Source organism: Giraffa tippelskirchi, chromosome 12 (genome assembly GCF_054371585.1).
Source record: "Giraffa tippelskirchi isolate mGirTip1 chromosome 12, T2T-mGirTip1v1.2.pri, whole genome shotgun sequence".
Lineage (NCBI taxonomy): Eukaryota > Metazoa > Chordata > Mammalia > Artiodactyla > Giraffidae > Giraffa > Giraffa tippelskirchi.
In genome coordinates this window covers 33,030,038-33,051,862 of record NC_137286.1, presented here as the reverse complement: position 1 = coordinate 33,051,862, position 21,825 = coordinate 33,030,038, and the positions used below count along the sequence as shown (strand labels likewise).

Below are 21,825 nucleotides of genomic sequence, written 5' to 3'. Positions count from 1 at the left end.
CCTAGCCCTCTACTCCCCTTCCCCTGCCTCCAACCCCAGCAGTCACATAGCTAAGGCCCCCAGCCATCAGAGCGCTGGGTCAGACAGCACACCTGCCCGGTCCACTCCATTCAGAGCATGGCCCTGAATCTTCCAGTGAGGTCTGCAAACGGCTTCCCTGTCCTGTAAGAAATACCCGCTGCTTGTGTCTGCCTGGGCTGGCCCAGGCAACTGGATGGGACCCGGCCTCCCGCAGGGCCAGGGACTTGGCCTCTTGCAGGGCCAGGGTAAGCACTGCGGAGTTGAGGGAGAAGGGGTCACATCTCTCTGTGACCTTGGCTCTGTTGGCCTCCCCTTGCGGCAACCATGGACCAAATGGGCTCTGCACTCAGCCTAAGGCTGTGTTTGGATTGCTGGTGTCACCTTGGCGACTTTAACGTTGTGTTTCTGTTTAGAAGTGTGTTCCCAAGGCTCCCTAATGGAAGCACCAGTCATGGGGGACTCATGGAGGTGCTTGCCTCATGCCTTCAGGCCCTGGTCAAAGCAGACTTCCTTATTCAGAGAACCAAGTTCAAACACCTGAGAGGCCCCGGGGAGGTGCGGTGCTCTGCCCACTCTCTGGCTGCAACCACTGGCCACAGCTCAGGGCTCTCCCGGGCTCACAGATGGCTCGGTCTACACTTATCCTGGGGACTTAGGGACTGAGCTAGAAAGAGGTGGGGGGTGGCCACCGGAGAACCCACTTTCATTGTCAATCTTCAGGTCAAAGAAAACCAGGGGCTTGTCTTCCAGCAGGGAGTTGGAGAGGCTGTCGTCCAAGAGCCCGAGGGAGCTGGGGCCCTCCAGCTGGAGGTCACTGGACTCGCTGCTGCTGTCGGCCAGCTCTCGGGAGTCCTGCAACACAGAAGAAACCAACAGGTCAGGGGCTGTGGGGGCCGAGAGGGGGCAGCGGCCATGTGAGCCGGTTCCCCGTGAACAGGCGTGCGTGCTGGTATGTGCGTGAGCGTGGGGTGGTGGGTGATGAGAGCGCATGGGTATGGCACAGGGTCTGTGTGCGCCTCAGGGAGGGCCTGTTACTGGGAAAGGGAGGAGGCGTTTCCAAGCAAGTGCCTGGATGGATGTGAATGTGCATGCGCACGTGTGAGGGTCATGCGTGTGAACCAGGTCACGAGTGTCAGTGCGTGAGTAGGATGGGATCACAGGGGCAAGTGTGTGTGCGTGTGAAAAAAGTGTGGGAATGAATGCAAATATTGTGTGTGTGTGTGTGTGTATGGGGGGGGTGTGGGTTTGTGGGCCTGTGTTGACACAGGTGTGTGTGAAAGTGTGATACTGTGTGGCTGAGTGTGCACACGGGTGAGCAGGGCTGGGTGTGGAGGCTCAGGGAAGGTGTCGGGGCTGAGGTGGGCAGGGTCCAATGTGTCTGCTCCTTGCTTCAACTCCTTGAGCCGACTCAGAACAAACATCGTGAGCTGGGGGGTGGCGGGGGAAGGTGTCCCATCTCGAACCTCAGGTGTTTCTCTGGAAGGGGCAAGACGCCCGGCTTTTCTTGTCCCCTAGGTGAGCTGAGGTCCGAGCTCCCTGCACAAAGGTGAGGGGAGGGCTGCCCGACCTCCTGGATGCCACCTCTAGGGACACACAGCACCTGGCTGTGAGAACAGTGGAGAGAAGTAGGCTCAGAACCGGGGAGCCCTCTGTCATTTGGCGTCCAGGAGACAGCTGCTTAGGTAAGCTGAAGGCCGGGGTTCCGCCAGGCTGGGCACCTGGGGCTCTGTTCTTTCCAGAACCAAGGTGTGAACACTGTTGAAAAGCCCTGGGTGTGGGAGGGGCTCTAGCTGTAAGCGTTTAAACCCCCGGGGCTGGGGCGAACGAGGGAGGTAGAGCCTTTCATAATATAGAGTTAATTGCTTATCATCTGCACACCTGGCAAAGCTAGGCTTTGGTGGCCCGCTCAGAACTTCCTGTGTCACCTGTGGATGTTAACCAGACACCAGGAGGAAGAGACGTGGCCATTGTCACAGGGCCTGCTGGGGTCTCTGCTGGGACAGAGTCCAGAGCAGGCCCCAGCCTTTCCCTCTGACAGACTGCCCCTGGTGGCTGATGGAGTTGGCCTCACTCGAGGCCATCCGAGGCCTTTCTGAACTCTGACCTCTGGCTATCGTCCCTGGCCTGGGGCAGAACTAGCCTACTGTCTTCGGCCCTTCCACTCTCCAGGTGAAACCTCTGTTTTACTGAAACTTCAGCCAAGTGCAAAGTCTTTGCTAACCACAATTAAAATGTGCTGGGATTTTCCTGCGAGTGGCTGATTTCTGCTTTATTTGCATTTCATAGCCCTTTCCCAGGCTCACCAACTTTCTCCTAGGCACTGATAGACACTCACTGAGTCCATCTAAAGCTGGTTTGGCTTAGAGCAGCCTGTGAGTTTTCTGGGACTTTATACCCGAGGCCCTACTTTGACAAAACATAGGCCTTGTGGATCAGTATCCTCGAGTTGGCCACGCATCCAAGGCTGGTTTGGCGTGTCTTACTGAGTCTCTGTCACACTGTCAAGGCTCCCTTGCCTCCTTGGAGGGAGCCTTCTCCAGGAGTCTTCTTCGAAGTTGCTAGAGCGCCGACAGGAGACACTACCTTTTTCCCCCATGGGAGAATCTAGTTGTTTCCTATCTCCAACCTTCCAGTGCCTGTTCCGATCACAAGGCAGGGGTGCTCTCACACTTGGGCTGGTGGAAACAGCTGGACTCCCCTTGCTGTGGCCTCCCCTGTGCTTCAGGTGAAGTGCCGTGCCCTTGCCTTCCCCACTTGGCCGAGTCTTCTCTGCCACCCACCGACATGGCCTTCCCCTCTTCCTTCTTCTCTTTGCTCCAAACTGCCGAAGCCCTCGCAGTGGCCCTGAATGCTTCCGTCTGTCTTCTGGCACTGTCTCTTCAGGCTGGAAAGCCAGTGTCTTCTCTTCAGATAGTCCTTTCCAAGACTTGATCTCCCTGGAGAGCAGCATCTTTGAGCTAACTCCCCCATCTTTATACCAGGGTCACTTATGATAGCCACGAGAACCTCACTTTTTAAGAGCCTCCCATGGTCCTGGGGTCATTCTCTCTTTTATAGTCATGGAAATATCCTTTGTCCTGAACTTACTGAAGACCCTGCTGGCCCCCTTAATAAAAGAACACCCCTTTCCATTGAGTTGTCAAGGGAGGGAAGGCTGAATCTTCCAGCCCTGACTCCTCTTCCACCCAGATTTCTCTCGCCCTTGGGGATGATCATAAAGTATGGCTACTCCACAGGGCTGGTCTCACAGGAATGCCTTCCACTGAACTCCAGCTAGCACTACAAGCAGTTCCCCATTCCTACCTTAAATCCCAGCAGTACAGCTGCAGTACAGCAGTACAGTCAGTACAGAAGTACTGACATTTAAACAAGACTTTCTTAAAGACCCAGGGTTAACAGAATCAGCACAGCTGATCATCCAGCTGATATCCAGCTCCGACGCTGGATATCTTTCTGTCCCTCCTCCACACCCCTCACTGCCACTCCTCGACCTCATTCCACAATCAGGATTAAGGGGGGGGGGAGGGTGGAGCATAAAAGGGGAGAGTAGCAGAGACCTGAACCCAAGAATCCAGGAGAGGGCCTTTCATTGGAAAAAGATTGAGATTTGCTTGGAAGGGAAAGGAATGGCAGCAGAAAGAACCAGAGGGGGGAAGAGATCAGAGCCCATATGTGAAGACTGGAAAGTGAAAAGTGAGAAAAGGCTTTGAGGGACCAGTGAGTAGGAGATGATGGTGGTGAACATGAAGGGATGAAGGATTTAAGGAGCACTGCTGTGAGTTATGAGTTGTATTCTCGGTAACAGTCTGAAAGATGACTATCTACTAGATAGTTGGTTAATGGACTGCGTTTTTTTGACTGCAAAACTGAGCCATGTGGGATCTGGGATATTTCTCAGGATACACAGGCAATCAGGATACATGTGCAATTGGTTTCACGAGCTCAATTTCACTTATTGTCATCACAGTCAACTTAGCAGATCAACTGCATCTCAACTTAACACAACAGGTGTAATGGCCATCCCGAGGTGCTCCTAGGAAGCCACTAGGTTGACACCTTATCACCTTCCAAAAAAAGCTAGGAGGTTTATCTGGAAAGACCCAGCATCTCCCTTTCCCAACCTGGATCATATCCCAGCATGTATATGTCACCTCTGTTCAAGGCTGATACGTATACAAATGAGCAGCATTTCTTTGACACAGATATGCAATCGAATCCCTCAAGAGGAGAAGGGGGTGACAGAGGATGAGATAGTTGAATGGCATCACTGACTCAATGGACATGAGTTTGAGCAAGCTCTGGGAGATAGCAAAGGACAGGGAAGCCTGGTGTGCTGCAGTCCATGGGGTCACAGAGTCAGACACGACTTAGCGACTGAACACAACAACCTTGATTGTACAGAAGCAGTTTAAAAAAAACTTGATGTCCAGGCTGTGCCCCAGACCAATTCAGTTAGACTTTCTGGGGGTGGGACTCAGGAATCTGTCCTTGGTAAAACCCCCAAGTGATAGTAGTGTGCAGCCAGGATTGGGAACAACTGTCCTAATTACGGATTCATTCCACGTTTGGGCATCAGCAAATCAGACAGAAGCCAAGCTCTTTGCTATTCAACATCCTCACCTGAATTATCTAGTATCGACATTAATGCTAATCAAGAGGGTCTTCGGCTCCTGAGGAACTTTCTTAACATTTGAGCTTAAGCAACAGTTGGGATCAGATTGGCCAGACACATGCATGCCTGTATTTTGCAGACAGAAAACCCTAGCTCTTGCAAAGCTGGAAGGCCCCAGAGATACCCCACATGTTATCTGTTAACCCAGATGATCCCATTAGCCAGCCTGCGATCCCTACGGCCCTCTGTCTCCTACTCTGGCCCCTCTGTAGGCTCCAGGGGCCACGGCCCCCATCTTCTCAGTCGAGCACCTGTTTCTTTTTCTGATGTGCACACTCACCAGCATCATGGTCCCTCCCCTGGATCAGTTGCTCCCCACAGGCCTCCCTTCCACTGCCGGTCACCATGCACTTCTTCCGGGGCTGCCCCCTCAGCAAGGCCACCTCCTGCTTCCACTTTGTTCTGCTGCTACCGGGCACTGGGGCATCTTCTGTTGCAAGAGTGGATGAGAACATCTATCTTTTTCTGCTTTGGCTCTGTTGACACAGGCCCCGCGGCAGAGGTGTGGCTGACCCACCTCATTTTTAAGCACAGTCCTCACCCCAGGTCTCCAGAATCAGATCTGGTACTCCCCCTCCACCCCAAGACTACAGCCCCATTGCCTTTCCCAGCAGGGGCGAGGTCTCCGACAGAACACCCGTGCGGCTCGATCAGCCTCTCCCCAGCCCTGCCCACCACACCAGGTCAGTGCCAGAGCCCCCACATGTCTGGATTCCAGCCACTGACACAGCTGCAGCCCAAGCTAGTGGCTTGCATGCCCTGGTACACTTGGAAAACACAGTATCTTAGCATGCCAACATTCCACACCTCAGCAGGCAACATAAGAGATGTGAGTTCAATCCCTGGGTGGGGAAGAGCCCCTGGAGAAGGAAATGGCAACCTACTCCAGTATTCTTGCCTGGAGAATCCCATGGACAGAGGAGCCTGGTGAGCTATAGTCCATGGGGTCACAAAGAGATGGACACAACTGAAGCGACTAGGCAGGCATTACGAAGCTCTCACATGGGGCAGGACGGATAAAGGCCATAGGGAGGGGAGGACGTGAGAGCTGGGAGCATCCTGCAGACATCGCCCTGCCCCCTCCTGCTAAGGAACTCTGGGAGCACCAGGGGTCTGGAAGAGGGCACGGAAGGTGGGTGAGAGATGCACCTACTTAGAAGGATCTAATTTGTTTGCTTTCTAAATTTTTTTTCCAATAAGTTTCAGACTCCTGTAATGGTTAATTTTAAAAACGTGTCTAAAGAACACCTACATGAAAGCAGTTGACCCTCTGGTTCCTCTTGCCTCCAGACCTGGTCTCCAAACACGAGCTGCAGCTGCTGCTGCTGCTAAGTCGCTTCAGTCGTGCCGACTCTTTGCGACCCCAGAGACAGCAACCCACCAGGCTCCGCCATCCCTGGGATTCTCCAGGCAAGAACACTGGAGTGGGTTGCCATTTCCTTCTCCAATCCAAACACAAGCAGCTGCTTCTAACCATTTAATTCTTTGTAACCCAAAATGCACTTCTCCTTCCTGAGTTGATCAACCTCAGATAGCACTTAGTGGCTCCTTGCTGCTGCTGCTGCTAAGTCGCTTCAGTCGTGTCCGACTCTGCGACACCAGAGACGGCAGCCCACCAGGCTCCGCCGTCCCTGGGATTCTCCAGGCAAGAACACTGGAGTGGGTTGCCATTTCCTTCTCCAGTGCATGCAAGTGAAAAGTGAAAGTGAAGTCACTCAATCGTGTAGCCTACCAGGCTCCTCCGTCCATGGGATTTTCCAGGCAAGAGTACTGGCTCCTTGCTACTGACAGCTAAGTGCTAGTCTGACCCCACTCCCACACCCATGCCACCAAAATATTTCTGGTTTCAGTGGTTCCACCTGACTCTCATGAAGTCTGGCCAGATTAACAGCATTCAAATCCTTCTCTTGCTCTTTCTTTCCCAGGCTTCTACTTCCATCCAGGGTTAGCCTTGTTTTAATGTTATAAAGATTATGGGATAGAAAGAAGTAACCAGCTTTCTGAGGAATTTAGAACATGGAAAGACTCACAAAGTGATTGGCTCTGAGGAATAGTAAAAAGGGTGGGGGGAGTCCTGGGCAGCTCTGGGGTCCCAGCTTCTGCAACTAGACAGATGTATGCAATTACAGACAGGAAAAGAGGCAAGGTGAATTTGAGGTTTCTGTGGGGCATCTGAGTGGAGACACTGGGTGGCCACTGGCTCTATTGGTCTGGCGGGCAGGAGCCCATAGGCAGCCATGTGCATGGTTGAGATCATGGGGAGAGTGTACCGATTCTAGAAGGAGATGAGATCCTAGAACCTAAGCTGGAAGAATAACATTTAAAAGAACAGAGAGACCTAAAGGGGGAGTGAGGAGGACCAGCCAGAGCTGCAGGAGGAAACCTCCTGAACCCAAGGGAAACAGAGTCTTGGGGCGTCAGGACTGAAGGTGATCACTGGACTCAGAGGCACGGAGGTTACCCTGGAGATGGTGGAAGGGCTCATGGGCATGGTGGGGAAGGGTAGGGGACTGGGGCAAGGAAGGAGCACCGAGGGGGTGAAGGTTGAAGTGTAAATGGTGTGTGTTGGGGGGGATGAATGCAAAGATGGGACTTTCTCCAGGGTGCTTAGGTACAGCCCACAGGAAATGTTTGAAGATGCAAATGAGGGTGGGGAGATGGAGGGAGGTTCCCAAAGGGCAGGAGGGCAGGGCCAGGAAAAGGTGGAGTGAGTCCTAGAGGAGGGTGGCCACCCCCAACATCCTAACAGAAGGGATGGGGAGGGATGTGATGGGGTCAGGTCAATCGGTCATCAGAGAGCAAGATGTGGGCTGCTGCCACGCCACTTGTCCTATGGTCCTCCTAGGACAGAAGGTGCAGCCACCGGCCAAGAGCGAGGGTGGGGAACAGGGACCAGCGCTAGGGAAGCAGGGGTGCAGTGAGGCGCCCTGGAGAGCAGGGGGCGGGGCATGCCTAGGCAGGAGGCCAAGGAGCCCAGGAGACAAATCTTTTGTACTTTCCTCCCCTCGACTTCTCTCCAACAGAAGTTGGCCTCCAGGTGGCAGTGCAGAGCAGGGGACACAACTGCATACTTCCAGGGCTGTGTTTGGAGGGCAGGCTACCAGGAGAGGGGGCGGTGGGGAGACAGGGCACCAAGATCCTGGTGGAAGACTGGCTTAAACGGTTGACCTTGCTGGCTGGTGGGCGGGAGGGAGACAGGGCACCAAGATCCTGGTGGAAGACTGGCTTAAACGGTTGACCTTGCTGGCTGGTGGGCGGGAGGTAATGGCAGAAGGAACTGGGAGGGAGACAGTCCAGGTCCTGGAAGTAACTGATGGAGAGCTCAAGGAAAAGGAGGCTATGGTCAGTCTGGGCCAGTCTAGAGAGGGAAAGTTCTCAGTGATGGAGGGGTCTGGGGCTGGCAGCTACAGGGGAATGGGGCAAAGATCTCTGAAAGGTCAAGCAGAGGAGAGGCCAGGGTGGTGGATGTTGAAGTCACCCAGGAAGAAAGCGGGACCTGGGTGGGGAGAGGAAACCTAGGAGGCAGTCTTCCTACGTGGTGGGGAGCAGAAGGATGTCTGAGATGAGCTGGGGAAAGTGGGGTTCATCTGGAGAGCCCGAACCTCAAGGGCATGGAGGATGCTGCCAGATAGTAGAACCGAAACAGTCCAGGAGGCACAGAGGGCCTGGACCCCACCTCCCACCTCTGATGCTCACACAAGGTATGGAGGAAAGAGGGTCACAACAGCCCCACAGGTGAACCAAGTGTCTGTGCGGAGGAGACAAAGGCCACCAGCTGGGAGGAGCTAGGCCCAGCAGGGAATCTGATGGTCATGGAAGAAGGGTTTGCAAGGGTAATCGTTCAATAAGTGTTTATTGAGCAGCCGCACCTGCCAGGGCCTGGGAGCCACACAGTCCCTGCCCTCATGGGCTTACATCCTGGCAGAGGCCCAGTGGGAAGGCTTGGGGTGGGAGAACGGGGCAGTGGGAGTTGCAAAGAGACCTGAGGATGTGAGGAACAAGAATATCCTGGCTGGGGAGGCCTTAAGCCTCTTTGTTCAGAGGTCCATGGAGTCATTCATTCCCTGCTTCATTCTGTGACAAGACGTACGGGATGCCAACCTGCCAATCTCCAGGGCTGCAGAGGAGGGAGGCACCTGGGGCTCTTAGAGGCTTGTCTGTGGGGTGTCTGTGCCAGTGGGTGGCCTCTCCAGAGGGTGGGGTGGTAGGAATGCACTTGGAGAGGCCTCCGGGGGGACCTGGACTGGGGGATTCTCCATGGGGGCCCTGCCAGAATCCCCAGGGGAGACCTCTGCTCCAGGAATTTGGGATGCTCTGCCTCCCCCTATTAGTCTCCTGTAAAAGGTGTTACGCTGAGAGACCCCAGGGGAGTGAGGAAGGGGAAAGATGTTGAGCCACTGGGACACAGCAGGGAAGGGGTCAAGGGGTCGTGCAGCCAGTTGCACCAGGCGGGGTTGGCCGCCGGCCCTTTGAGGGCAGGCGGGATCCTCCTGGGGACTGGCAGGTTGGCTGCGAGGCCCAGTGGCCGGGGTGGTGGCTTGACCCGTGGAGGGAGGCCAAGTCCATGTGAGGGCACCATACGTTTTGAGGGGCAGGTGAAAGGTGCTGCGAGGGCGCAGGGCTCTTTGTGCCCTGCGTGACAGGAAGCTGATCCCACGGTGGCCGGCGGCTTGCTCCTGGTGACCGGCAGGCTGGCTGGGACTCTCAGCGTCAGGGCCGGCAGCTTGCTCGGCAGGATGGTGGGGAGGCCAAGCCAGGGGGCGGCCTGTGCCACGGGACAGACGAGAGGCCCAGAGGGGGTGGGACGCTCGGCGAGCTCTCGGCAGGGGGTGGACGGACGAGGAAGGAGGCAGGACGGTGGTCTCGGTGGGCTCCACACGCTTTCCAACACAGAACCTCAGACTGAGGGCTGGCAGGGGCCTCAGGGGCCACCCAGTCCAGCCTTCCACTCTATTCTGATCCCTTTCGCCCCTGGGCAGGTGACACCCCGGCCTCTATGAACAAACCTCTGGGGACAGGAGGGTCACAACCCATGCGGCCACTTGTCCCATTGTGGAATGGCTTTAAGGAAAGTTCTGCTTACGTGGAGTCACAACATGCTAGTCTGGGCCCTGCGTGGCGCTGCCCTGCGCCCTCACACCCCCATGTGGCCCTGCATCGCTGCCATTAACTGGGGAACGGGTGCGGGTCCGCCCTCCTCACTGAGACTTAGGAGGGCAGAAAATGCATAAGGAAGCTGCAGACACAGGCATTAGCTAGTCCAGAAAAGACACAGGGCTCTGAAGGGAAGCCCTGTCCAGCTCTTCAGAAAGAATACATGTGATTACTGACGGCTCCTGCCCTGGTACGACGGGAGGGCCAGGGTGATCCAGGCCACAGCTGGCAAATGGAGACTATCCTCCGGGCAGCTCAGGACTCGCTGATAAATGCCCCGGGTGCAAGGTGAGTCTGAGAGTCACCTGCTGGGGCTCTGCCCCCGGGGACCTGGAATGTGGGGAGGCAGTGTCCTGGGCCAGACTTCTGAGCCACTCACCGGGTTTTCAGCATCTGAGTCTTCCGAGCTGCTGATCACCACGACGCGCTCCTCTGAAACGGAGCAGGGGAGACGGGGTTAGGCCCTGCCGGGGCTGCTCATGGACGGAGCCTGGGGTGTTCTCCTGTGGGAATCCTTGCAGGCCAGTGGGCTGGGTGGGTGACATGTGCCCTGCAAGGGGGCTGTCAACATTCAGTGTGTGTGCCAGTATGGATCTGCCTGTTTAGTTGCTTAGTTATGTCCAACTCTTTGCAACCCTGTGGACTGTAGCCTGCCAGGCCTCTCTGTCAGAGGAATTCTCCAGGCAAGAATACTAGAGTGGGTTGCTGGGCCTTCCTTCAGGGGACCCCCAATGCAGGGATTAAACCTTCCTCTCTGATGTCTACCTGTGTTGGCAGGCAGGTTCTTTACCACTGGGCCACCTGGGAAGCCAGGATCTGCCGGTACAGAGGGGTTACTCAAGGTGGCTTTCTGTCACTGCCTGCTGTACCTTGTCTGTGAATTCAGCTGCTGGCCCTGGAATGATTCAGAACTGACTACCCACGGAGGGGGTGTGACAAGCACCTCCTGGTTTGGAACCTTTGGCCATCCTAAAGCAGCACACTGGTTGTTGCAATTCTCAGCTCCATGAGCTGAGATGTTTGAGTTAAAAGATACTTTAGGTTTAATCAAAACCTTCTGATTACCAATAGCATTTGTGAACAAGGATTCTCCGTTGGGTCAAAGTGTGTAGCCAGGGTCAGGGTTCACTGTGACCAGGGACAGGGATCAGTGTGGGACCTCGACTGAAAACAAAGCTGGACACTGGGTAAAACAGCTCCAGGAAGAACTGTCTTGAATATTCCAGAATTCTGTGGGTTGACCTCCACTCACGTGAAAGGACTCCCTGTCTGGCAGTGGCCATAAAAGATACCTTGAACAAGCGAGATACTTTAGGTGGATGGCCTTCATAAAAAAGTTTGGGAACCTATGGGTGTGGACTTTACCCAAGTCTTCTCTGAGCATGTGCCAGACACCCACCAACAAACATTGTTTGGGGAGACCCATCCTGTGCAGAGGCACAGTACGGGGTTCGAAAAGGGTGTGTCAGGGGAAGGAGCTAAGGAAATGTGATCCCCAGCCCATCATGCTCCCTGCACGGGCATCCCAGCAAAGCATGGGCTAAACCATCCACTCTTCTGCCACCCCCCCTTCCCAGACAAACCCTGGACTTGCCCTTCCCCATTTGGTGGCAGTTGAGGGCAAGACACACAGGGAATGCTGCTGGCCTTGGGCTCCCCAGGAAGGGTGTCAGGATGCAGAGGAGGGGTCCCACCCAGCCCCTGGTAGACAGCATGCAGGCCTCAGCCCGTCCTGCCCATCCCCACTCCCTACCTGTCTCTGCAGGGTCGCCGGTTTGATGGTTGCTGTCAGGCAGGGAGAGCTCATCTCTTATGATGGTGCTCTTGGAGCCGGGGGGCCCATCCAGGTGGGGTGGTGAGACTGCCCTGGAGGTGCTGGGCCTGGGCTGCTCAGGGGAGCTCCGAGCCAACCTAGACTCTTCCCCCTCCTCAGATTCCATCTTGATGACCTTCCGGGGGCACTCGGTCTGGCAGGCCTTCCTCTTCTGCGGTGTGGCTGTGTTGGTGACCTCCTGTGCAGTGGGGTGTCACAGGGCAGGGTCAGGAGCCTCCAGGGGACAGAGGCAGTGGGCAGAGACCCAGACCTGAGTGGTAGGAATCTGTTCCCTGCCCCATGCCCTTTGCTCCTGCTGTCCCCTTTGCTATCTGCCATGCAGATCACACCTCTCTACAACAGAGGCCCTCCCAGGTCAGCAGGCACACTGGCCCTGCTGGTGACCACTGACCACCGATCTCTGCTGGCTTCTGACTGCCCTGGGAGGGGCTCCTGCTTGGAGGGGAGCTTCCTGACATGGCAACCAAGAGCTGGGAGAGCGCAGAGTAAGTGCCTATTGAGGTCTGGGTTCTCACTTCTGCTCCACCTCTTACCACCGAGTGGGATCTGGGCCCTGAGAAGGGGAGGCAAGGGCTGCGCAATATCTTACTTCTCTGCAGGAGGGGTCTTGGATGGAGAAGGCGTACACTGGCACAGGGTGTGCCCCTGGCACCGGCTGTACCACAGCCAATCCCGCAGCTTGTACCTGGTCCCTCTGCACCTCCTCTGGCTGCAAAGTTGGGAAACAAAGGTAGTCAGAAATGACCAGGCAGGGGACTTCCCTGGTGGTCCAGTGGCTAAGACCCTGCACTCCCAATGCAGGGGGCTCAGGTTTGATCCCTGGTCCGGGAACTAGATCTCACATGCCAAAATTAAAGAGCCTGTGTGCCTCAACTAAGACCCAGTGTGGCCAAATAAATAAATATTGAGAAAAAAGAACGAAAGAAAGAAAATGACCAGGCAGTAGGACCAGCCAGGTCCCCTGGCTTGGGGTCAGCTCAGTCTCCAAGGCCTCATCCAGACCTAAGAGCTGGCTCCTGGTCCAACACCCAGAGCCTAATGGGGACCAAATTCTTCCTTGAAGCCTCCATGACTTCACCCCCTGGCAACCCTGAGGTTCTGGCATCACAGGGACCATGTCAATGCCTGTGCATCCTAACGGTGCCAGAAATGACCTCAGCGATCACACTGCCCAACAACTCAAGGCTCGCTTGACAAGTAGGCCCAGCCTAGACAACTCCGGGGCTTCCCTGGTGGCTCAGATGGTAAAGAATCCACCTGTAACGTGGGAGACCTGGGTTCAATCCTTGGGTTGGGATGATCCCCTGGAAGAGGGCAGAGCAACCCACTATAGTATTCTTGCCTAGAGAATCCTCATGGACAGAGGAGCCTGGCGGGCTACATTCCATGGCACAGCAGAGTCAGACATGACTGAGTGACTAAGCACAGAACAGCACAGACAACTCTAGGGACAAAGTGGTGGTGGTGGTGGTCCCTACTAATGGCAGTAGCTCCTCTCTATCTGCAAATTCAATAGGGAGGGGACCCGTCCACTGAGCTGACATCGCCCCCCACCCCATCACCTGTTCACAATAGCCCAAAGGTGGAAGCAGCCCAAATGTCAACTGATGAAGAGATAAAATGGAGGGTAGCCTTTCAGGAGAATGCTATTCAGCCATAGAAAGGAATGAAGTTCTGACTACACAAGGTGGATGAACCTTGAACACATCATGTTAAGTGGACAGCTAGCCACAGAAGAATGCATACTGTAAGACTTCATTTATACGAAATATCCAGAAGTGCTCACTGCACAGAGACAGCAGACTGGGGGTCACCAATGGTTAGGGGAGGGAAAGTGAGGAGTCACTCCTCCATGGATATGGGCTTTCCTTTTGGGCAAATAAAAGTACAGGAACTACAGTCTGGGATAGTTATACCAGACTGTGAGTGCACTAAATGTCACTGGATGGTACACTTTAAACTAGTGAATTTTCTTATGTGAATTTTACAATGAAATTACAGTTTAAAAAAAAAGGAGGTGGTACTATATTATGGTTATTGCCCATCTACAGAGAAGGAAACCAAGGCACAGAGAGGTGAAGTGATTTCCTAAGGTCGTATACCTAATAAGGGCCTGAACCAGCGGCTTGAAACTAGTGTTATTTTTAATTTTTTAAAAATTTGTTTATTTTTGCTGTGTTCGATCTTCGTTGCTTTGTGTGGGCTTTCTCTAGTTGCAGCAAGAGGGGGTTCCTCTCCAGTTGCGGTGTGAGGGCTTCTCTTTTGTGGAGCACAGGCTCTAGGCGCATAGGCTGTTAGTCATGGCACACAGGCTTAGGTGGCTCTGCGGCACGTGGAATCTTGCTGCACCAGGGATCGAACCCAAGTCCCCTGCACCGGCAGGCAGATTCTTATCCACTGCGCCACCAGGGAAGTCCGAATCCAGTGCTTTTGAAATGCAAGTTCCTTAAAAAACTGGAAATAGAACCGCCATATGACTCAGCAATCTCACTGCTGGGCATACACACCAAGGAAACCAGAATTGAAAGAGACACGTGTACCTCAATGTTCATCGCAGCACTGTTTATAATAGCCAGGACATGGAAGCAACCTAGATGTCCATCAGCAGACGAATGGATAAGAAAGCTGTGGTACATATATACAATGGAATATTACTCAGCCATTAAAAAGAATACATTTGAATCAGTTCTAATGAGGTGGATGAAACTGGAGTGTATTATGCAGAGTGAAGTAAGAAAGAAAGAAAAACACCAATACAGTATACTAACGCATATATATGGAATTTAGAAAGATGGTGATGATAACCCTATAGGTGAGATAGCAAAAGAGACACAGATGTATAGAACAGTCTTTTGGACTCTGTAGGAGAAGGCGAGAGTGGGATGATTTGAGAGAATAGCATTGAAACATGTATATTATCATATGTGAAACAGACTGCCAGTCCAGGTTTGTTGCATGACACAGGGTGCTCAGGGCTGGTGCACTGGGATGATCCTGAGGGATGGGATGGGGAGGGAGGTGGGAGAGGGGCTCAGGATGGGGAACACATGTACACCCGTGGCTGATTCATGTCAACGTATGGCAAAACCACTACAATATTGTAAAGTAAATAGCCTCCAATTAAAATTAAAAAAAAAAATGAAATCAAGTTCCCTTTCTGTGCCTGCGTACGCTCCCTTTTCTTCACTTACTGTCTCCTTTACGTCCCTCTGCATCATCTTTCCCTATCGTGGGAAACTCAAGAGTAAGCTGAAGCTTTTGCTGAAACGGTGTTTGTGATGTGGCGAGCATCCCTCTGCAATGAGAGGCCTAGATTCCAGGGCTCAGTCGAGGAGCCCTGGCCTGCCCCTCCTGCCTCCAATCCTGACCCCTTGGCGCCTCACACTCCCTGTGCACTCGGTGGGTGAGGGTCCATCCGGAGCCCGAGGTCCATCCACACAGCTGAAGGGAGCTCTTGGCTAAGCTGAGCTGCGTCAGAAAACCCAGGCACTGGGCTGTAAGAGGGTGAGGTCAGGAATGTGCTTTCCTCATGGGGACAGGCTCTGTGTGGTGGGGCACGTGGTCAGGCCCACCCTCACAGGGCGAACGGCAGGGCTTACCTGGCCAAGCCTGGGCAGGGGAAGGCAGGGAAGCCCGGCACGACAGGCCATGTGCTGGGGACCAGGACCCTGAGGTGGGGCTCCTCTTGATGTCAAGTGCATTCGTGTCAAATGTGGGTTCCCAAATCATGGACTATCATGGGCTGATTTCCTTCCTCCTTCCTTCCCGGGTTTCTTTTTCTCAACATCTTCACAAAAAGAGAGGAGAGCTGTCTCTCAATCAGAGAGTGGACCTGTTTGCGATGGGGATGGGGGTTGTGTGGGAGGAGGGGATGAGCTGGCACATCATTTTCTCCCAGGCCTCTTGGAAAAATACACAATCTCCAGGGTACTCTCTGTGCCAGTGTTTTACAAATTACAGTTGTGACCCATGAGTGGATCATGGAAGCAAAGTCATAGAAATCAAAGCTAGCGTTTTTTGTATTACACAGACTACTACAGAACAGAAAAATCTTAGAGTACATTCCACATTTATAAGTGTAATTTATTGCACAAAACTTCTGTTTTAGCTATAGGTATGTGCATGTATATACACCAGTAGGTTAGATGTAAAATGTATCTTTTACAGTGGGTGGTGGTCAAAAAGTTTAAACCACTCCACAGTCATTAAGATGGCCACTACTTAAAAAAAAAGTGTGAATGAGAATGTGGAGAAATTGGCATCACTGTGGACTGTTGGTGCACCAATATGGTGCAGCCACTATGGAAAATTTTATGGTGATTCCTCAAAAATTACTATATGATCCAGCAATTCCACCTCCAGGCAAATTTATGTTATATGTATTTGATCACCATTAAAAATGAAAGAAGCACAAGTTGGAATCAAGATTGCCGGGAGAAATATCAATGACCTCAGATATGCAGATGACACCATCCTTATGGCAGAAAGTGAAGAACTAAAGAGCCTCTTGATGAAGGTGAAAGGAGAGTGAAAAAGCTGGCTTAAAGCTCAACATTCAGAAAACTAAGATCATGGCATCCGGTTCCATCACTTCATGGCAAATAGATGGGGAAACAGTGGAAACAGTGGCTGACTTTATTTTTCTGGGCTCCAAAATCACTGCAGATGGTGATTGCAGCCATGAAATTAAAAGACACTTACTCCTTGGCAGGAAAGTTATGACCAACCTAGACAGCATATTAAAAAGCAGAGACATTACTTTGCCAACAAAGGTCCATCTAGTCAAGGCTATGGTTTTTCCAGTAGTCATGTATGGATGTGAGAGTTGGACTATAAAGAAAGCTGAGAGCCGAAGAATTGATGCTTTTGAACTGTGGTGTTGGAGAAGACTCTTGAGAGTCCCTTGGACTGCAAGGAGACCCAACCAGTCCATCCAAAAGGAGATCAGTCCTGGGTGTTCATTGGAAGGACTGATGTTGAAGCTGAAACTCCAATACTTTGGCCACCTGATGCAAAGAGCTGACTCATTTGAAAAGACCCTGATGCTGGGAAAGATTGAGGGCAGGAGGAGAAAGGGATGACAGAGGATGAGATGGTTGGATGGCATCACCGTCTCAATGGATATGGGTTTGGGTGGACTCCGGGAGTTGGTGATGGACAGGAACTGGCGTGCTGTGATTCATGGGGTTGCAAAGAGTCGGACACGACTGAGCGACTGAACTGAACGGAACTGAAAAATGAAAGAGTGGGGAATTTCCTGGTGGTCCAGTGGTTAAGAATCTGCCTTGCAACGCAGGGGACTTGGGTTCAATCTTGAAAGATCGAACATGCTGAGGGGCAACTCAGTTTGTGTGCCACAACTACTGAGCTTGTGTTCTAAAAGCCTGTTCTCTGCAACAAGAAGCCACCGCAATGAGAAGCGTGCACACCGCAACTAGAGAGAAGCCCCCACTTGCTGCAACTTGAAAAAGCTCGAGTGAGCAATGAAGACACAGCGCAGCCAAAAAATAAATAAGTTTTTTTTAAAAATTAAAAGAGTTGGAAAGGTCTTGGTCTGCCCGTCTGTGTGTGTCTCTGAAAACTGCTGGCGTGTAAGAGAACCTCTTTCCAAGTGGGCTGTGAACTCCCCAAAGGCAGGGCTAGGCTCCTCTCAGCCTCTGCCCCATCCTTCCTGACACCCCCTACCCATGTTAATGAAGCAGGGACACACATGAGGGCTCAGTAAAGAAAAAAAAAAATCATCGTGACTGATTCATAGTTATTTTACAGTTTTAAAACAATTTATTTTTTCCATTAAAGTATTGTGACATCATTACAAAAAGAATCAAGGGAGAGAGAAGAAGGACAATGGCCGAGGTGCCGTCCTACCCAAGCGCTCCTAGTTAATTACACCAGTTGGTATTTATCATCCTCTCCGCCTAGGCACGGGGTGGGGATTAAAATAAACCAGCAGTTTCAAGAGGGATGTGTGTTGGCGCTGGAAGCCCAGTTCCTGCCTCCTAAGGCAGGAATGTGGGTCCAAGCGGGGCTTCTCCCTGGCACAGCCAGACCATGCCTGCCTCCCTCAAGCAGCCACACCTGTCCTTTGCCCTCATGGTGTGCCCGCTTCCATTCCCCAGCTCCATCCATCCCCACCCCCAAGCCTATTACCAAAGTAAAAGCAAGAGAGTCTGCACAGAGCATTCTTCTGATGCTCCAAGTTCAACCTGCTTAGTAACTGGCAGTGAGAGGGCACAAGACGAGACCCAGAAAAATGCCTAGACCTTCTTCACACAAGACAACATAGGCTCTCTTGCTGTTCATTAACTAATGGCTGGCACCTGGAAGCCAGAGCAGTATGTGGCCCTGGGGTACTTTTCACCACCATTCATAATTTCTTTGAAGACAGTTTTTCATTCTAGCATTGTCTATCATATCAAAATAATCTAAATAGCCAAGGAACTGGCTAAATAAATCATGCTACACCCATTTTAGCACGGATCACTATGCAGATGTAAAAAGGCATCAGGAAGCTCCCTGCCTAATGATAAGGTAAGAATTCCCCAACGGTATTGTGCCCTAGGCATAATATATATGTGGCACTGTGCTGCTGCTGCTGCTAAGTCGCTTCAGTCGTGTCCGACTCTGTGCGACCCCATAGACAGCAGCCCACCAGGCTCCCCCGTCCCTGGGATTCTCCAGGCAAGAATACTGGAGTAGGGTGCCATTGCCTTCTCCCGTGGCACTGTGCTACCTTTGTCCAAAAAAAACCAGCAAATATATAGTCATATTTGCTTGTAACTACATAAAGATATTCTGGAAGGATATATAAGAAATTAATAAAGATAGATACATCAGTAGGCCTTCGCTGGTGGCTCAGTGGTAAAGAATCAGCCTGTCAATGCAGGAGATGCAGGCTTGATCCCTGGGTTGGGAAGATTGCCTGTAGAAGGAAATGACAACCCACTCTAGTATTCTTGCCAGGGAAATCTCATGGACAGAGGAGCCTGGCAGGCTACAGTTTATGGGGTTACAAGAGTCCAACACAACTCAGTGACTAAACAACAACAACATGGGTATAAACACTGGTCAGATGGGGGACAAGGTGGGAGGGAGACATTATCACTTTCCATGTTTTTATTACAATTTCTGACCATGTGATTGTATTACTCGTCCTAAATATCCAGAATTAAATGTCCTTTTAAAATTTTATATGTGTGTATATGGGAACGCGGTACCCAAGACAGTTGGAAACTGGCTTCAAGTCCTGCCCTTAGCATTAGCATGCTGTGTGGCCTTGGGTTAAGTCACACCCTCTCTTGGGGTCTCAGCTTCATCCTCTATAAAAGAGCAGGTCAGACTGCAAGATTTCTCTCTCCTAACTCTAAAGCTCTCAGATGCTAAGTTCTGCCTCCTACAGAAAGCCTCTTCTGATTGCCTCAACCTACAGCAATCTATCTCCTACGGGCCACACCATGGCAAAACTAGAAAGGCTGACTGCCCTCACCAGAAGACCTGCTTTCCATGGAGGACCAGTCAATCCTGGGCCCAGCTCCTTGACAGGCATGCACACCTGGATGACCAGGATGGGGAGCAGACCAGGTGCCTGATTCAGGGAAGAACTGAAAAAGCTTATCCTGGGAGAGAGGAGAAATGCATGCAAGTAGCCAAGAGGACAGGTTAACAGGATGCCGCTGCATTTGCACCCAGGGATGCACTCTAAGAGCACTGCAGAGATGGGAGTGGCTCAAGCCTCAAGAATGAGCAAGCTTCCTGTCCCTGGAGGTGTGTACATGACAGCTGGACAGTTACAGGTCAGCAGTGCTGCAGAGGGAATGACCACATGAGAGGGAGTGTGGGCGCTTTCCAACCCTGAATACTATGGCTCTTAGGACTGAGATGGCCCTGAAATCACATCGATGGATCCCAGGCTGCTGCAATCACTGTCTGACTCTTGGCTTCATTCTCCATTCCTCTCCAAGAACCATATGTGGGGGAAGGGCCACATATCTGGAATCGGGCACACAGAGGGGAAGGTCATCTGCCACGTCTATCAAGGGCCTGCCTGCCAGAGACCACTTCTTTATCTCCTGTCCATCCCTGGGCCTAATGCCTCCTGGACACATCAAGACCTACTATGGCACTTAGAAGCCCAGAGCCAGCCAGCCCTTCCTCTGCCCCCTCCCATTGAAGGCTCCAGTCCAGGCCCTTGCTGTCATCCTATCAGGTGCTCTCTCTCCTCTGTTGCCTGCAGACACAGGGACAGCAAGACTCAGTTTCCTTCTTGACAGAGGGGAACTCCCAACCCGCCCGGCCTGCAGGATGGACCACCTCCCCTTCAAACCTCAAGTCCGTCTCACCGGGTCAGTGCCACAAGCGTCTCTGGGAGGGCTGGCAGCTTCCGGGCTGGCTCTCCTGGATAGAGCTGCATCTGGAGAACAAAGAGGTCATGGGCAGGTCAGGGACATCCCTGGTGAGAGGCATCCTGTCTTAGGACAGTGACAAAGGAAATGTCCCTGTTGCTTTTCCTGGAGACCCATTTTCCAGGGCCTCTGGCAGCTCCATGGAGTGGCTGTAGTTGGAAAGAAAGCTCCCTGATTGCAGTGGGCATAAACTCACCTAGAAGGAAGAGAGGGGTGGCATGGGAGAGCACTTGCCTTTGGCTCCAGACCCCAAGCACAGCTCTCTCCATCTTGGAGCCGCCACCAAGGCAAAGCATGGACAATCCTAACAGCGTTACTGCTCACTGATTTCCCTACACAGTGCGAGTTCCATGACACTCTTCTGACCTGTGGCCTGTTTTTATTAAATCTAAATCTCTCATGCTGGAAGATAAAATAACTCCTCTCTCTGCCACCACCGAGGCAAGCTGTTTAAACTCTATGGAGGTCATTTCCTGTACATGCGGTAATAGTCACCACCTAGGTGGAGAAGGAGCATGTCCACGCTAGGACTGCATTTTGATGAATCCACATCCAGGAGCTCCGAGGACAGGAGTGAGCAGGTCTCCATCACTGCCATCTGCCCAAGAACCTTCAGATTCTGAGGCTTCCCTCCCCTTTCTCAGTGAAAGGGCATCCTCACACCAGAACCGGAGATTTCGTCAAAGAGCCATTTCAGCCTCCCCAGCCTTGGAGGCCCTCCTGTGCAGCCGCTGTGTGTCTTGGAAGCCTCCTTGCTGCCTCCAGCACCTAGAAAGCTGCTGTAACTCCTGGATTTGGGCTGCAGAGCCAAGCACTGTCTCATTCTCCAGCCACATAATGTGCCCCAACCTTGTCTCCCAGTTGGATTGGACAACTCCAGGTCAAAAACTGGTCCTCTGTCTCCCCACTTCCCCAGTGCCCAATACCAGGCAGGGCCCACAAAGGTAGGCAGCTAGTCCAGATGGCAGGCCATCCCAGGGGCAAAAGATCTCCTCCGCTGAGCCCTAGCCTGGTTTTGGGTAAGCACCCAACCAGGGGAGGGGGGTGGGGGGTAGGAGCGGTGGTGGTGATGGTTCTCAGCCCCACCCAAACCTCACGTTCCTGTTGACTTCTCTGTTGCTGGGCACAGGGCGCTTATGAGAACCTCCTGAAGTGGTTGGCCCCTCTGGGGCTAAAATGATACAGGGTATGGTTCTCAGCTTTATAGTTTCTTAAGTTCCTTGAGGGGCTTCCCCCAGTGGCTCAAACGGTAAAGAATCTGCCTGCAATGCAGGATACCGGGGTTCAATCCCTGGGTCAGGAAGATTCCCTGGAGAAGGAATTGGCAACCTACTCCAGCCCCCCTTGCCTGGAGAATTCCACGGACAGAGGAGCCTGGCGGCTACAGTTCATGGGATCGCAGAGTTGGACACAACTGAGTGACTTTCACTTTCAACTTCCTTGAGGGTCACAAGATCACAACTAATACCTAGGGTCTTGTAAATCAGTCAGACGTGACCCTTCTGGGTGGCTGCAGGCTTCCGCTTCCACTCCTTCAGACTTATCCCGCGCTCTGTAATCTATGATGTGATCAAACCCAAGAGACTTAATAAAAACCCCACAGTTTCCTCTTACGTCACTGATCCTCTTACGTCACTGATCCTCTTACGGGGCTGATCTTTTCCACCCGCCTTTCCCCAAGGGCAGCGGCAGGCCCAAGCCCTCACAGGGTAAACAGGCCAGCAAAGAGGTGATGGTGGCTT

General features: G+C 52.6%; 1 protein-coding gene across 14 annotated transcripts in view; it reads right to left on the bottom strand.

Moving 5' to 3' along the window:
* PML (PML nuclear body scaffold) overlaps positions 1–21,825 on the bottom strand; it is a 51,546-nt gene that overhangs the window by 3,137 nt on the left and 26,584 nt on the right. For 6 of the 14 annotated variants that reach the window (XM_081551465.1, XM_081551472.1, XM_081551473.1 and 3 more), the window contains 5 exons: positions 20,021–20,091; positions 12,271–12,390; positions 11,601–11,859; positions 10,227–10,279; positions 723–873 (listed from right to left, as the gene is read on the bottom strand). In XM_081551465.1, coding sequence (XP_081407591.1) covers positions 723–873; positions 10,227–10,279; positions 11,601–11,859; positions 12,271–12,390; positions 20,021–20,091 — 654 coding nt within the window. Of the gene's footprint in view, positions 1–722; positions 874–8,527; positions 9,574–10,226; positions 10,280–11,600; positions 11,860–12,270; positions 12,391–17,442; positions 19,909–20,020; positions 20,092–21,825 lie in introns of those variants that run through there. The other 8 variants (XM_081551467.1, XM_081551468.1, XM_081551470.1 and 5 more) reach the window with 6 other exon arrangements.